Here is a 15,569-nt window from a genome sequence, read left to right as displayed (position 1 = left end):
TTTTTTTTTAAACAAAAACTGTTATGGTATTGTGATATTACAGGACAATAACATTTTCCTTCATCTTGATTTAAAGAAAACAGTTAGTTTATTCAAACTCATTAATATGTCAATTTTTTAGATTTTCATATTAGCTGCAGTTCAGCAATTCACACTTACTAGGAAATTTACACTACAGCCTCAGAGACCGGTGGAGCTTCCACATACGTTTGAAAGAACTGGGTATCTCTATGTTTTCATATCTCAGTTTGAATTATATTGGAGGATAACTCTGACACAACCACCTAAAGTTAGGTGAGAAGATCCAGTCAAGGCAATTTACACAGGAAGGAAAAATCGTATCTGGTACATCTTCAGAAGAGACTGTCATGCATACTTTACATTTTCTTCAGTGATCACAGACGCCACTGAGCCAAATAATGTTTCTATCCATTGTTGGATGCCCTTCACATCTCTAGAGAATACAGACTGAAGACTATAACGTGCTGTACCAGGGTACTTGGTTCTAACTAGTATTTTTGTCAGCTTTTTCATAACATTTTAAAAGATATTAGCGGTAACATTGATCAAAATCGGGAAACTTGCAAAGTATCACATTCCAAAATGTCAAGGAACATTGCACAAGATCATACTTCAGTTTGCGATAACAAAACCATGTCTTTTTAAAATTTCCATATATTACCCAGTTGTTTTAAATGATGTAGGCTCCACTGGAATTTGACGATGTAATATAATAGAATTAATTCCTAGAAAGTATGAATTGCTAAACTGCAGCTGATATTCAGATCTGAAACATTTACATATTGTTAATGAGTTCATTTTTGTAAACCAAGATACAGGAAAATGTCAGATGAACATTTATAGAAAAGAATATCTTTTAAATACAAATTTAATTGGTAGGCCCTAGTGTCATTTTTAAAATTACTATATATAAGTCGATTAATTCATTTAAAGTACAAAATGTAAAATAATAACAATTTACACAGTATATCCTAAAAACTAGAGCAGCAGCGTGAAAATAACCAAATACCCTATCAAAAATAGTGGAGCTGTAGCTTGGTGGTTAACATGCTTGCCTTCCAATCCCAAGGTCCGGGGTTTAATCCTGACGTAGTGCCAGGGTTGTAACTCTTTCAACTCCACTCCTTCACGATAAATTATAAAATAGTTTATCCATCCTGTAATTTCACAATGAAATAAATGTTTTTATAAAGCTCCATATCCTCATATTAAAACAAAATCATTAATTATTTTTTTTCAATAAATAAAATAATGTGTACCCAACACCAACACTAAATACTACAATTTTTCAATTTGTCTACAGGCTTTAAATAAAACTACACAACCACTATTGGTAATATTATTTGAGATCAAAATGTTGCATAATTTTTTGATATAATAATTTTTAATTAAACAGTTTATACAGTACCCTACTTATTGTTACCAAGAAATGCAAAATAAGTTTAATAAATTCAAAGTTATTAGCAAAAATGTTACCCCTTACCCCATCATTTTTAAGGATTACAAATTACTAATACGGTCAAAATTCTTCATATTGTTAGGGCCTATACATGTTTATTTGTGTTTAATCTTTAACTTCAATTTGTATTTGTACATTGTATATAAGTTTAAAAAAAACACCAGTTTGTAATAGATTTCTGGTATTTTTGTGTTTAAAATTGAAACTTTATTAATGTTAAATTTTGACGAAATTGTATTTTTTGTTAATGTTCAATGACCTTTTGACCTACAATGATGTCAATATGTTACGTTTTATTTTTTCAACATGAATATAACAATTAGCCAACCTACACAGTACATATTAATACCAAAAAAAAGCAAATTTGATCACTAAATACAAAGTTATTAGAAAAAATGTTACCCCTTACCCTATAATTGTTAATAACAAAGTATTATTAACGGACAAAATGTCCTCATAAATTCATAGAATATTTGTTTGTTTAATTTCAATTTCTTGTTCATTGTGTCTATATGTTAAGGAAAACATAAACATAAGATCTCTTATAAGTTTGTGTTTAAAATTGAAATGTATAAGTTATTTTAGAAGAAATTGCATTTTTGATTGAAGGTCATTGACCTTTTGACCTCTAAAGATGTCAATAAATGTTGGATTCATTTTTAAAAGTATATTACAATTAGGCAATCTATACACTACATACTGATAGCAAGAAAATGCAAATCTGTTAACTAAATTGTAAGTTATTCGCAAAAATGTTACTCCCTACCCCATAATTGTAAACGATTACAAATTTCTTCATAATACATAGCATAGTCATTTTTTGTTAATCTTTAATTTCAATTTTCTTGTTTATTGGGTCTATATGTTCATGAAAACATCTGTTTGTATAATATCTATTGTATTTTTTTTGTTAAAAACTGAAAGTTATAAGTTAATATTAGAAAAAAATTCATTTTTTATTAATTAAAGTTCAATGACCTTCTGACCTCTAATGTCGTCAATATTTGTTGGATTTACATAGAAAAAAATATTACGCTTAAGCAGTCTATACACTACATACTGATACCAAGTATGTGTGTAAATGTAAATATGTTCACTCAATCCCAAGTTATTAGCAAAAATGTTACCCCCTACCCCAAAATTTTGTGTTGCATATTTTCTGTAGGCGGTGTTATATAATCCTAAAAATTGACTATTAAGCTGTACAATTGGCATTGCTATCATGGATTTCTGAAATGTAGACATATTAAGCTTTCCAAAAATGTATGGTAGCATTTGCCACCAATTTGATACCGAAAAAATGTCTGGCCCATGGACTAGAGTACAAAATTCTGCTACTGACATATAAATGCCTTGGCCTGGCACCGGAGTACCTGAGCAAATTTTAAATTACCTATTCTTTAGTACACGATTATTAAAGTTTAACGTGCACGTGCGTCGTTATATTTTGCAATTAAAGTTCATCAAAATGTGGTGTAAAATTTCTGATTTCTTTCATAATATATTGGTATATAAAATACAGTAGTAGTAGTAGTAGAATGCGACCTTTCATTTCAGGGCGCGGCCGCCCTCACCCCTGGATCCAGACGATTTTCAGAGGGTGAATAAGCCTGTTTAACTTATAGTCTAGTATGTTTGCCACCACAATATCAAATTTGCTCAAATATACTTACCGCTTATTCCTCCTCCGACCACTACAATGTCTTTGTGATGAGCCATCAGTGATCAAACCCCGGATCAAACTTAATCGGTCAACTTATGAGAAGGCTAAAAAGTACCTTTGCTAAAACCAGGGAGATGTAATAAGAACACTAGAGGGCGTACTCCAGACTGAAAGTGATTCCAACAGCAGAGGGGGGGAACCAACAAGATTTCTTGTATACGAGGACCATATCGAATGCGTTCGCGTCTATACGCTTAACGCGCTGCGTTGCGTATCGTTCTCACGCAGATAGGCTCAATACAGGCGTAGTAGTGCGTACTGCGATATCTGATTGGTCGATTGCAGCCGCCATCTTGTTGGTTCCCTCTTCATGGAGAATCACTTTACTGCGATAACATTAAAAGATTGCCATCCAGCCTTCGGCTATTACAGATCACTGGCTAAAACACAGATCAAAAAATATTATCAAAGAATTATAAGTTCTTTGATATAATAATAATATATCGAGATATATTGTGTAGTCGTTTTTTGATAACTGAGAACAGTATGTATCATCCTCGTACAAAATTGTTTCTTAGTTGTATTAAATATCCATTTATTATAACATCTAGCATACTATTATGATACATAAATTTATAGGTATCAATACAAATATTTTTATTTTTAAAATAATTCGATAATTTGTTGATTAACACTGAAACAACATTCTTAATATTAACAAATTATAAGTACTAGTACTAAATCAATGCCTGGCGGTTGGATAGGACTATTTCAGGTATAAAATCGTATCCGGACAACTACCCCCTGGACAACTACCACCCGGACAATGACCCCCCTAGGACAACTACCACCCAGACACTACCCCCTAGGACAACTACCCCCTTAGGACAATTCCCACCCGGAAAACTTATACCCCCTAGGACAACTACCCCCTAGGACAACTACCCTCCTAGGACAACTACCCTCTAGTCCAACTGCTATGCCCCTAGGACAACAACACCCTATGAACAACCACACCTATATAATGACACACCTTTAGGTTATAATTACGATCTTGTAACTTACTGAACTTCAAAACGTGGAGAGAGATTGACCTTAAATGGAAGCTTTTGAATTGTTTAATATGCATATCGTCAGCAGTTATTTTTACATTAAACGAGAATCGATCAAATTATTAAAACGTATTCCAATCTTGAAAAATAAAGGGGTGGGCTTATTTTATTCTTGTGTGACATGAAGATGCCGTATATAAATCTAGGAACATACAGTTTACCTAGCTGCACCAGTCAATCAAACAGTCTTTCATTTAAGATCAATCTCTCTCCCTATGTTTTGAAGTTTACAAGATCGTAATTATAACCTAAGGTGTATAGATGTGGTTCTCTAGAGGGTTAGTTGTCCTAGGGGCATAGCAGTTGGACTAGAGGGTAGTTGTATGATAGTGGGACTGGAGCAGCCCCTTAATATCGATAAAATTGGCCCGATTTTGTTCTCTCTTTTCTTTTTCAAAACAAATGTTTTACCGTAAGAGCTTATGTCATGCTGTTTAATGACATTATACGTTTCCTACTACAAGTCCAGTAATAATGGAATATTGGTTTGGCTGTTACTACTTCATAGAAGAACTTTAATTGATTTGTTTTTTACATTTTCTCCCCACTCCTGAGAAAATAGGACAATAAACGTTTTTAGAACCTAAATAATAATTATAGGCCTATCCATGATGTGTTTATGACTTAAACATTTATACTTATTTCATTTTATTCCTATTCGTATTCTTCAAGATACAAGATAACTTTATTGTCAAATAGTTCGTCAATGAACGATTTGAAATTGGTTTTTCTCATGGCAGCATAATATAAAAATAGAATAAAATCAGTAAAATGTTAAAACACGAAGTAAAATACACAGAACAATAAAATATGTACAAAGGATAAATGCAATCAGGCGTTCCCAGGTGTTTGAAAATACAACTAATTGTGTTTGTTGTATTATATTTAAATATGCATTGTGGGACAAACGACAGTCGGTACCGAGCTGTCCGTAACCTTGATGGTACTCTTAGTCTACACCCATACGATTAAACACGAAGGATGTACGGAGTGGATGACGAGTGTCATCGTTCATAATTGCAATTCATTTCTGTTCCATTCGATTATCATACATTTCCATAACATTATGGCAGCCTGGTCTGTCCAGGTAAGTTTCTCATCAATCATGGTTCCTAAATATTTATATTTGTATACTTGTTCAACAACAGCTCCGTCGGTTATAAGTGGTTCAATTTGAGGTTCTTTAATTCTGAAATCAATAATTAATTCTTTAGTTTTCTTAATATTGAGCTCTAAGTAATTATCGCCACACCATTTTGCAAATATATTTACTTCATCGAAGTAACCGTTAGGTTTGTCTGACATGAAACCTGTTATTACAGTATCATCTGCATACTTGATGATGGAGCAATTAGGGTCTTCTATACTCGTATAGAGTGTACATAAAATGGAGGATAATACACAGCCTTGTGGGGCGCCTGTGCTAACTTTGCATACACTAGATTGTGCATCTCCGATCTTAACATACTGTGATCGTTCCCTAAGGTAACTGATAAGCCATAACAACATTTTAGTGTTGACATTTAATTTATACAATTTATCGATATTATACAATTTATCGATAAGTATGTGATGCTGGATACAATTGAAAGTACTGGAAAAGTCAATAACAGTTCTACAGCAAAGAACCTCCTAATTTTACTTTAGATTAAATTTTAAAAAAAACACTATTAATCAATTGATTACATTAGACGATTTGAAAATCAATCTCTCTCTCCCCGGTTTGACAGGTTCATACATTTCTTAGTCTAAGTTCCTAATATGAAAACATAGTTAACTGCGCCAATTGAGGAAATGGTTTTTCATAGTTTGTCCTAGAAGTTTTTAAAAAATAAATATCGCTACACTTATTACAAAATAGAATACAAATCTTAGGTACATACGTCGATATTTTATTAATTTCAAATACGTTTAAATGTATAGTGTGGTACAACGCCCTCGTAGTCCCCTCTCCACACACAATACAATTGGCACCAAAAGAAGCAGATTGTTAATTCGGTTACCAATCGTAGTTGTCCAAAGCTGTAGTTGTCCTATGGGCCAATTGTAATTTTACTAGTGGGTGGCTAGAGGGTAGTTTTCCTAGGGGTTAATTGTCCTAGGCGGTAATTGTCCTAGAGGGTAGTTGTCCTAAGGGGTAGTTGTCCTAGAGGGTAGTTGTCCTAGAGGGTAGTTGTCCTAAGAGGGTAGTTGTCCGAGGGGTAGTTGTCCTAGGAGGGTGATTGTCCAGGGGGTTATTGTCCGGGTGGTAGTTGTCCGGGTGGTAGTTGTCAAGTTGTGCTGCAAAACTTATACCCCTTTTACACCGCCGAGCTTATAATAGTAGGCATGTTAAGGTGCATATTTTAGGCGAATCCTTCAAATTGTGATAACATTTTGAAACTTTGCACAGTTATTCATTAGGGTGTCAAAAACATGAAATGGAAGGGTTGCACAAAATTTGGTCAGGGGAAAGCCGCCATTTTGGATTTCAAAATGGCGGACCCCAAATTTTTACTTTTCAGGTATATCCTGCTAAAAAGGCACCTAGAGTTCTGATTTTAGGTGCAAATTATATGGTAGTGGGGTCACCAAACATATTGGTACGGTATAACTAACATTTTGATTGCATGGCGGCCATGTTGGATTTCAAAATGGCGGACTTAAAATTTTCACTTTTCAGGTATATATCTGTTAAAAAGGCACATAGAGTTCTGAATTTAGGTGCAAATTATATGGTAATGGGGTCACTAAACATATTGGTATTTAAATAACATTTTGATTGCATGGCGGCCATGTTGGAATTCAAAATGGCGGACTTCAAATTTTCACTTTTCAGGTATATCTCTGCTAAAAAGGCACCTAGAGTTCGGATTTTAGGTGCAAATTATATGGTAATGGGGTCACCAAACATATTGGTATAACTAACATTTTGATTGTATGGTGGCCATTTTGGATTTCAAAATGGCGGACCCCAAATTTTCACTTTTCAGGTATATCTCTGCTAAAAAGGTACACAGAGTTCTGATTTTAGGTGCAAATTATATGGTAATGGGTCACCAAACATATTGGTATTTAAATAACATTTTGATTGCATGGCGGCCATGTTGGAATTCAAAATGGCGGACTTCAAATTTTCACTTTTCAGGTATATCTCTGCTAAAAAGGCACCTAGAGTTCGGATTTTAGGTGCAAATTATATGGTAATGGGGTCACCAAACATATTGGTATCTAACTAACACTTTGATTGCATGGCGGCCATTTTGAATTTCAAAATGGCGGACCCCAAATTTTCACTTTTCAGGTATATCTCTGCTAAAAAGGTACACAGAGTTCTGATTTTAGGTGCAAATTATATGGTAATAGGGTCACCAAACATATTGGTATAACTAACATTTTGGATTTCAAAATGGCGGACCCCAAATTTGTGTTACAATCAATACTCACCCAATAGAAAACATTGCAAGGTTATAATAAACCCCTTGGCGGCCGAACTGTGATAATAATACTATAAGGTTATAACAATTCTGTACAGTAATACACTGAAAATGTAATATTCGGCGAATAGCCGTAAAGTAGGTCTACTTGCGTTCAAACGTATAAATACTATTGTTTTGTAATCACGTTTCATTTTACTTTAAAAGTAGTGAAACACGATTACAAAACAATAATAATACGCTGGATATTATTTGAAAACAGAATAAGCCTATGCTGGCGGTCGGTATTGGAATTGTATTTGGAGTTATGATAAACCTATTATTTTTTTGTTTATAGCCCATGACAATCTCCGTAGCAATATGGATGCTAGGTGGATGTCGAATAGCGGCGTTCAGTGGACAAACGTTATGTGTTTGCCTTTTATATATACAGGTATAGATTATTGGATTTGCTACCCTTTCCACTACAACAGGGGTGTTGCCCCAGTTGCCCGGGCAACACCCTTAATTTCATACTAAATGTTTTTTTCTACCACTAAATTAAAATTTAAATTAGATCCCATTTCATCATAATATATATTAACCATTAGAGTCTATTATGTAAATTGACTGACTGCAGAGTAAAATTAACCGCGCACAATTTAACGGCGGTCAGTGGATTTATTTTCATTTCTCTACGTCCGGAAAATTAGGCCGAATTTCCGTAGTAATTACGAACGTTCCGAACTTTGAAATAACAGTTGTACAGTATAGTGGATAAATGAAAATGAATTTGGAAATTGTGGTTTTACTGACTTATTTAGCATTTATTTCAAAATAATACAATTCAACGTTTTACTCAATATATTTATAGCAGCAGCTTCACATTTTTTGTCTGAATTTTTAAAATTATTAATTGATAATAGGCCTAGTAATTAATTTGTATTAAAATTGATTATAATTGCTAGAATAATATTACCTTACCGGAAGTAAGGGGACTTCCTCTGACGTTCGTATTGAACGCAAAAAAATGTTATCCTTAGTCGCATTTGTTTTACCGGCGCGATAAATACTGCTGATAGATATTAGAGTGTCATTTCCGGCGAACTAGAGGTGCCATTTTCTCGTGAATTTTACGTGCGAGTGTACCATTTCCAGCCACCTAGAGGTGTCATTTAACAAAATTCGCGTCACCATGGGAGGCCTGTGGCGCAAATACTTGGTTTCTATTATTGCCCTGCACTCTTGGGCAACCCCCTTAAAATAGTCCTGCGACCGCCCCTGTACAAAAAGCAAATAGCTGCGATTATCGTGTTCATAGCATATGTCTGTTGAAGAGCTGAGTTCTCATGAACATAGCTAATTACCTGAGCTCTGAGTGTTGCGATTTTTCGCAAACATTGTGAAACATGAATACGCATGCACATAAGCTAACGCTTTCGATACACGCCAACATAATTCGCCTAGTGAAAAATAGGCTTCAAGATTCAAGAAATGTTATTGGTCCACTTTAAAATGGAAATTAATTTTGCTTTACATAATTTAGACAATAAAAAAAGTAAAATACATCACATTGTAAGGCAATTCTAAAATACTATTTAGAGGTCTATGTTAAAATAATGTTAAAAATAATATTAAAAATGCAGATTTCAAAAACGACATAGGCCCTGTAAAATACTGTTAAAACTTTACAAAATTCAAAAACAAAAATTACAGCTTGGGCCTATCCATATCACAGGAGGCATAAACAGTTACCCATGTTGGAGACATGTTTTAGCTAGCAGACAGTTAAACGAATGAGTTATACATTGTCGCTATTTTGTCTCATTTGGATAAATAAAGAAAAGTTGAGATACTACAATAATAAGTATTAATTACATTTTGCTTGCGTTTTTTTTTTCGGGTTTTCGCATTCGGTTTTTATTTTAATATTTATTCTATTTCATTTATTTAAATTACACTAAACAGCTGTATAGCAAATTAACAAATTGATGACACATACCCAACAGTGACAAGTAGCATCATTCACATAATATTGAGATGTGGTATTTTTGTGATTATGTCCCTTGTCACCACCTTGAATTGCTTAAGCAAATCTTAATGGTTTGTCAAGTGGTAACGGCCATTGTTAGCCAATACAGACGTGTCTCGACAGCCTACTTGTCCATATATATGGCCTACTCGATGAGCGTAATATTCAGTTTGAGATCAGTATCGCAGAGGACCAAGGTAAGTTTGAACGTGTTATTGTGTTTTTTGTTTCTTCGAAGTTTTAACTAATAAACTTAGGAAAAACATCGGGTGTCTCTATTATGTGGAAAATAAAGTATAATCCCGCTTTTAATGAACGTAATAAAATAAATATAAAAATATAACCTGGAACTAAATGCTTTAATAATTGAACCAAAGGGACGAAGTCCACAAAGAATAGTTTAAAAACTAACGAAAGTTTTATTAGTAAAAATGTTTCGGTTTCTATTCAAAATAGAATAAATTAATTGCAAAAACTGATTCCCTCTTTAAACAAGGCCAACAGCCATTAAGTCGCGTGCTACAATGTACAGTGATACCGGACCGACAGACCGACAGACAGACCGACAGACCGACAGACAGACCGACCGACCAACCTACCAACTGACCAAAATTACTGAACACGTGCGTAGCCTGTCACTTTTGACGTGCTCGTATAACGTAATTTCGAGTTGAAAAGTAAGTCAAGAAAACAGAAATCGGGCAAAAAGAGTGCGCAATAACATTTAACGCGCAGGGCGCGCGTAAAAATCTGCGCAATCATGGCAATTTTGTAAACGCTTAAAATTGCCTGAAACGTACTCTTATTTCATCGAAAATAAATTTTGAAAATTTTAAGCGCGCGTACGCGTGCGTTACATGCGCTACGCACGTAATTGTATTGCCATATGATGATTTATGCCCTGAAATTTATGAGTACCAAATTTTATTTAATTGTGATTCATGGTTGTGAAGATATGATTACAAACGTGATTTCGTTAAATCGTGCGTAGACCGCGTAATTTTTTATTGCGCACCGTGAAAACATAACCACATCGATTCCTGGCCATAAGGAATATACTGTGAAAAATTGACTTAGCTAGATTAAACTGATATCAAGATAAGGTCAGAAAGCGATAAAACGCATAGTGATACCGGACCGACAGACAGACAGACCGACAGACCGACCGACCGACATAGTGAACTATAGAGTCGCGTCTACGCGACTAAAAATGTTTACCGATGGTAATATAGTAATAAATATAATACTACTACATTTTACAGACTAGTTTTGCTTTTTCCACTTTCTAGTTTCTGAAACAATTACTATATTAAAAATGTTTATTCCATTTATATATTAAAACATTTAGGCCTAGTTGCATTTGCATTTAATCCTAATTACACATCTTGAACTCCAATGGTTTCATTTTCTGCCGAAACCTTGTTTTAAAATATGAATGAAATTGAACTGTATATACTCTGTATTAAGTTTTTGCTCTTCATCATCAACCTTGTACAAGCCTTTTATTATTGTCTTATTTTTCATTTGAATGTTTTAAAATCTGTATTTTTAGCATTTTTATTTTTATTGGATGAATAAATTAAATAAATAAAAACGGATCTTATAAATAACAGGATAACATTAACATTTTCATCTTCAACATAATTTCCATTACGATGCACCTGAAAAATGTTTTTCAGTTCTATAAATAAATCTTGTTTGTATAAATCTATCGTATGTCTACTTTCTGGAGCCTCCTATGATTATTTAAAACACTATTTCAATACAGTACATAGGTCAAACGGAGAAGACCAACATGAAGCTGTACCTAACCGCGATTGTGTTCTTTGCATTGATTTACGCCATCGATGCCAGTTGCAGCTATCAAAGTAAGTGTTTCTTCAGGGGAACTAGATTACAACTGCCTGTCAGTTGAAGGATTAACTTTTAACTTTTAAATATAACTGGTCACATGACTGCTTTTTATGGGAGCGATTACATTATAAGTTGTTGAAGTCATTAAAATAAGAACATAATTATTGTTGTCATAATAAACAAATTCAGACCTACTATAATTCATTTAAAGCAAAATGTGTGGATAACCTTGGCAAACGTTACAAACCGGGCAGACGATGGACTGAAAGGTATGAGAAGTATTGCAGAGAATGTTATTGTTCCAAATCTGGCGCGGGAGCATCATGCTGCAGCACGTACGTTTCAAGTTTAACTCATTGTTTTGGAACTAACAAATCTGTAACTCTCCAAATATACAATGTTATCCGGGTTATTAGTACGTTTGTGATATTTGTCTAAAAGACAAAGTACAGCTGTACGTAGGCCTAATTCTTACTCTAAAAATTTCAGTGTGTCGGTAGTGTGGAGTAGGGTTCCAAGTAAAATATTATTTAGGTCTGTTTCGTCCTTTTCTAAAGATATATCACTACAACAGCCTGGTAAAGGGAATATGAAGTTTCTGTAACTGTATTCACTAACATAAAAAAAAAACCATAGGCCTAATGATAAATTTCAATATAATGGAGACGTTATTATTGAACTTTTCTGTCTTCTGTGGGTTCGTTCCATTTTGATTGTCTTCAAAAGTTATTAACGTGTATACAAACAAATTGTCGTCACGTAATAAATTACGTTATGTCACAACAATTTCACATAACAATCAAAATAATTATCAGTTTGTTGTAAAAGTAAAAGGTATAGGATTATTACACAATTACGATTAGGAGTTCATACAATATATTTAAGGTCATACATTCAGTAGTTTCAATTTACCGAAAAAACAGTCTCACAAATATTCATTATTTTCCATAATTTCATTAGTGAATTAATAATTAATTCATGTTATCGGAATTATTTATAACAGACATGATGATCATCAACACGAATGGCACCATAGTTTGATGAACTCCACCTAGAGTTTATTAAATCAATTATCAAACAGTCATTAAATTAAAATACATAAATGGAAATAATTGTTATAGGGCGTGTATTATGATAGTTAATTGTATTAAATTATGTATAACTACTAGTGTAAAATGGTAACCAACGGAAGATGGAAATGAATATCATTTTTCCGTTTTAAAAAACTGGAAAAATGTTTAATTAGTTTTTTTTTTAATTACTTATAAGCCAATTGCTTTTCCTTGTAGTCATAACACGTTTATAATGATATATTGAAATTGTTGTTTTTAGAGGTTATATTTCTCGTTACCCAGAGCACTGTGTTGACATCTTTGATAACCAGAATTGCGTTCATCACGTCGTCGAAAAGTCAGACCCATGCAAACCATGTTCTGGACCAATAGCTGCTGTTGGAAAATAAGTAGGCCTAATCTTGTAAATTTCAAGAAACTCCAGCTTCTTTTTTTAAACTGTTTTTTTCTTGTAAAAAGATTTTATTAAAAATGTTTAATATTCAAAATGTACTGTATGTGCTATTCAAGAGCTTAAATCAAGGAACTAAATGTCAATTCTTCAAATTAATTATTTATCCTTTAATCTGAGACAAGAAAAAACAGTTACAAAAATGTAATTGGAAATATTGAAATAAAATTATAATTGATTATTATTATTACTATGGTTTCTCATCAATTAGCAATATTCAACGTACAAATATGACAGCCAATTTTCATCGTGAGGAGGTAATTTCCCGATTGATCGTAATCAAAACGGTACTGGGTTTGGTCTACTAGCGTTCCTGCTCCCAACCAGTACATCCATTCATAGAAGCCTTAATGAAGTAAGCCTACCTGGTGGTGGCCATAGAACGGTCCCGAGATAACGACTATACTTCGGCTTTAGTCGATAGAAGATTGAAAAAATGGTTAGAGATAGAGTATACGATGTTTGATTATGTGTGATTTGTTCTTTTATTCAAATGATGTTCTGCATAAGAAACGGAGATAGTAGTTGGGTATAATGATTTTTTATATCAATTAATTAAATTATCATAGATTGTATATTATGCGATAGGCCTAAATATTATTTAATACATTTTTGATCTATACATTACATTAGTATTTTGTTTCTTTGAATCATTTAAAAAAAAAAGGTTACTTAATAATAAACGTAAAATGTTATAAATTACTTGAACCTGAAAATTCACAAATTTAGAAAATACCAGATTGACCGACGTAAGTAATACTTAGGATTGTAACATTATTATATTGGATTTATGCATAGAGAAATGTTTAGCCACATATTATAATAAACTATATTAAAAGTTGACGTGAACTACTACAATTGACAATGGACATATCTGTACATATTAAAAAAAAGAAACCCAACTTATATGATTTTATTCCAAGAAATCCGATAAACTGAAGTAGTTCTTAAGGAAATACGCGATGGGAAGATCCGGCTTAACACTTCCGAGTTTGTGCAAGGGGAGTAATTTGTTTTTCAACATCTTAAAATCAATAGCAATAGTTGTACGATGTTTGAAATTGAAATCCTCAAGGCACCAAAGTCTCATGTGGATAAACTAAAATTGTGATAATTATGATATTAGCTCTAAAAGGATAAGCCAAAATTACACTATTAACGTTTAATTTAATCTACAACCAATGAGTAGATGAATATGTTTGTTGTAGAGGAAAATGTATACTTTGCTCAGCAGCAGCAGCAGCAGCATCATCATCATCATCATGAATATCATCATTATTATCATTTTGATTATTATTATGATATTTGTCGTGGTACGTGAGACCATGCCCGGATTCATTTGGAAGTTTGCTCCCCGGGTATCAAGCGTGCGAGGCTTGGCTCAAATGAATACAATATCAAGACCAACAGAAAGACAACAAGTTGTTGATTGCCGTTACCATACCATGTATTGTGCACGAATCAACGTTACTCAGAAAATAAAGAGAACGAAGGAAAACCCTGAAAATATACAAATAAGCGTTACATAATTTCAATAACAATCAGTTTATAACTTCACTTTACCACTGTATTACCACTATAATTAAACACAACCTCACTGTGTACAAACTGGTTACCATTAAGAACAATACAATTAATTAAACGTCATTACAAACGATTAATACCTGAATCAACTTGAATGATCGTACAGCAATCAACCATTTCTCTATAAATTTAAACACAAATTTAATTAATTAGCTTTGCCGATGATACAACAGGGTTCAAGTATGGAAATAACCTGAACGTATTGGCAAACACAATGAATGTGGAACTAGGTAGAATTAATATGTGGTTCAAAGCTAATACACTTTTATTAAACACCAGCAAAACAAATTACGTAATCTTTAAAACTGCCCAAAGGCGTATTATTACAACCAACATTGAATTGAAAATGAATAACACTACATTAGAACAAAAGAAAAACGTCAAATTTCTTGGGGTTGTAATCAATGAGAGGGAGTGAGCATTCACTCTTTACGGTGCAATTGTTATTGTTTAGAGGTGTTAATTTATTTCCCAGCACATATTTATTGTGCGAGCTAATTATGCTATCAATATTCGGCATTCAACTATAACTAAGTTTTAGTGTGTTCCTATATTGAACATCTTTCGGAGCTTATGGCCTTGTGGGAAACACTCATCCACTAAATGTAAAAATTTGTGTCCGATATTTAGTCTTTACGTTCTTGCTGTACGGAGGATTGAGCCAAATGATGTTTCTGTTTCAAATTTTCTGTGTTGTGTCATTCTCATACGGAGAGTGTTTTTTGTTTCCCCGACGTACTGTTTGCCACAAATATTACAGTATATGAGATAAATGACGTTTTTGGTTAGACAATTAATTGATTGTCTTATCCGAAAAATGCGGCCAGTTTGGTTACTCTTAAATTTTTCAGTAGAATAAACCAATGAACAAGATTTGCAAGATTTGCCACAAAGGTGACTGCCCAAATTTTTGCTGTCATGAGAG

General features: G+C 33.3%; 2 protein-coding genes across 2 annotated transcripts in view; one reads left to right on the top strand and one right to left on the bottom strand.

The window, feature by feature from the left end:
- The window catches only part of LOC144848623 (amine oxidase [flavin-containing]-like), a 62,542-nt gene extending 59,277 nt beyond the window's left edge, over positions 1-3,265 (bottom strand). Inside the window, exon 1 of the mRNA XM_078705441.1 lies at positions 3,154-3,265. Within this exon, the coding sequence (XP_078561567.1) occupies positions 3,154-3,199 (46 nt within the window). The 5' untranslated portion in view covers positions 3,200-3,265. The remainder of the gene's footprint in view (positions 1-3,153) is intronic.
- Positions 3,266-9,801: 6,536 nt separating this feature from the next.
- On the top strand, positions 9,802-13,909 carry LOC144848108 (beta-microseminoprotein-like). The gene is made up of 4 exons (XM_078704799.1): positions 9,802-9,879; positions 11,451-11,550; positions 11,748-11,871; positions 12,869-13,909. Exons 1-4 carry the CDS (start codon positions 9,823-9,825, stop codon positions 12,996-12,998), a joined length of 411 nt encoding a protein of 136 aa, XP_078560925.1. The 5' UTR covers positions 9,802-9,822; the 3' UTR covers positions 12,999-13,909.
- The last annotated feature ends 1,660 nt before the right edge of the window (positions 13,910-15,569 follow it).

The sequence above is a fragment of the Antedon bifida genome, chromosome 7 (assembly GCF_963402885.1).
Source record: "Antedon bifida chromosome 7, ecAntBifi1.1, whole genome shotgun sequence".
Lineage (NCBI taxonomy): Eukaryota > Metazoa > Echinodermata > Crinoidea > Comatulida > Antedonidae > Antedon > Antedon bifida.
Note: the sequence above shows the minus strand (reverse complement) of the source record. Positions and strands in the feature narration are given on the sequence as shown.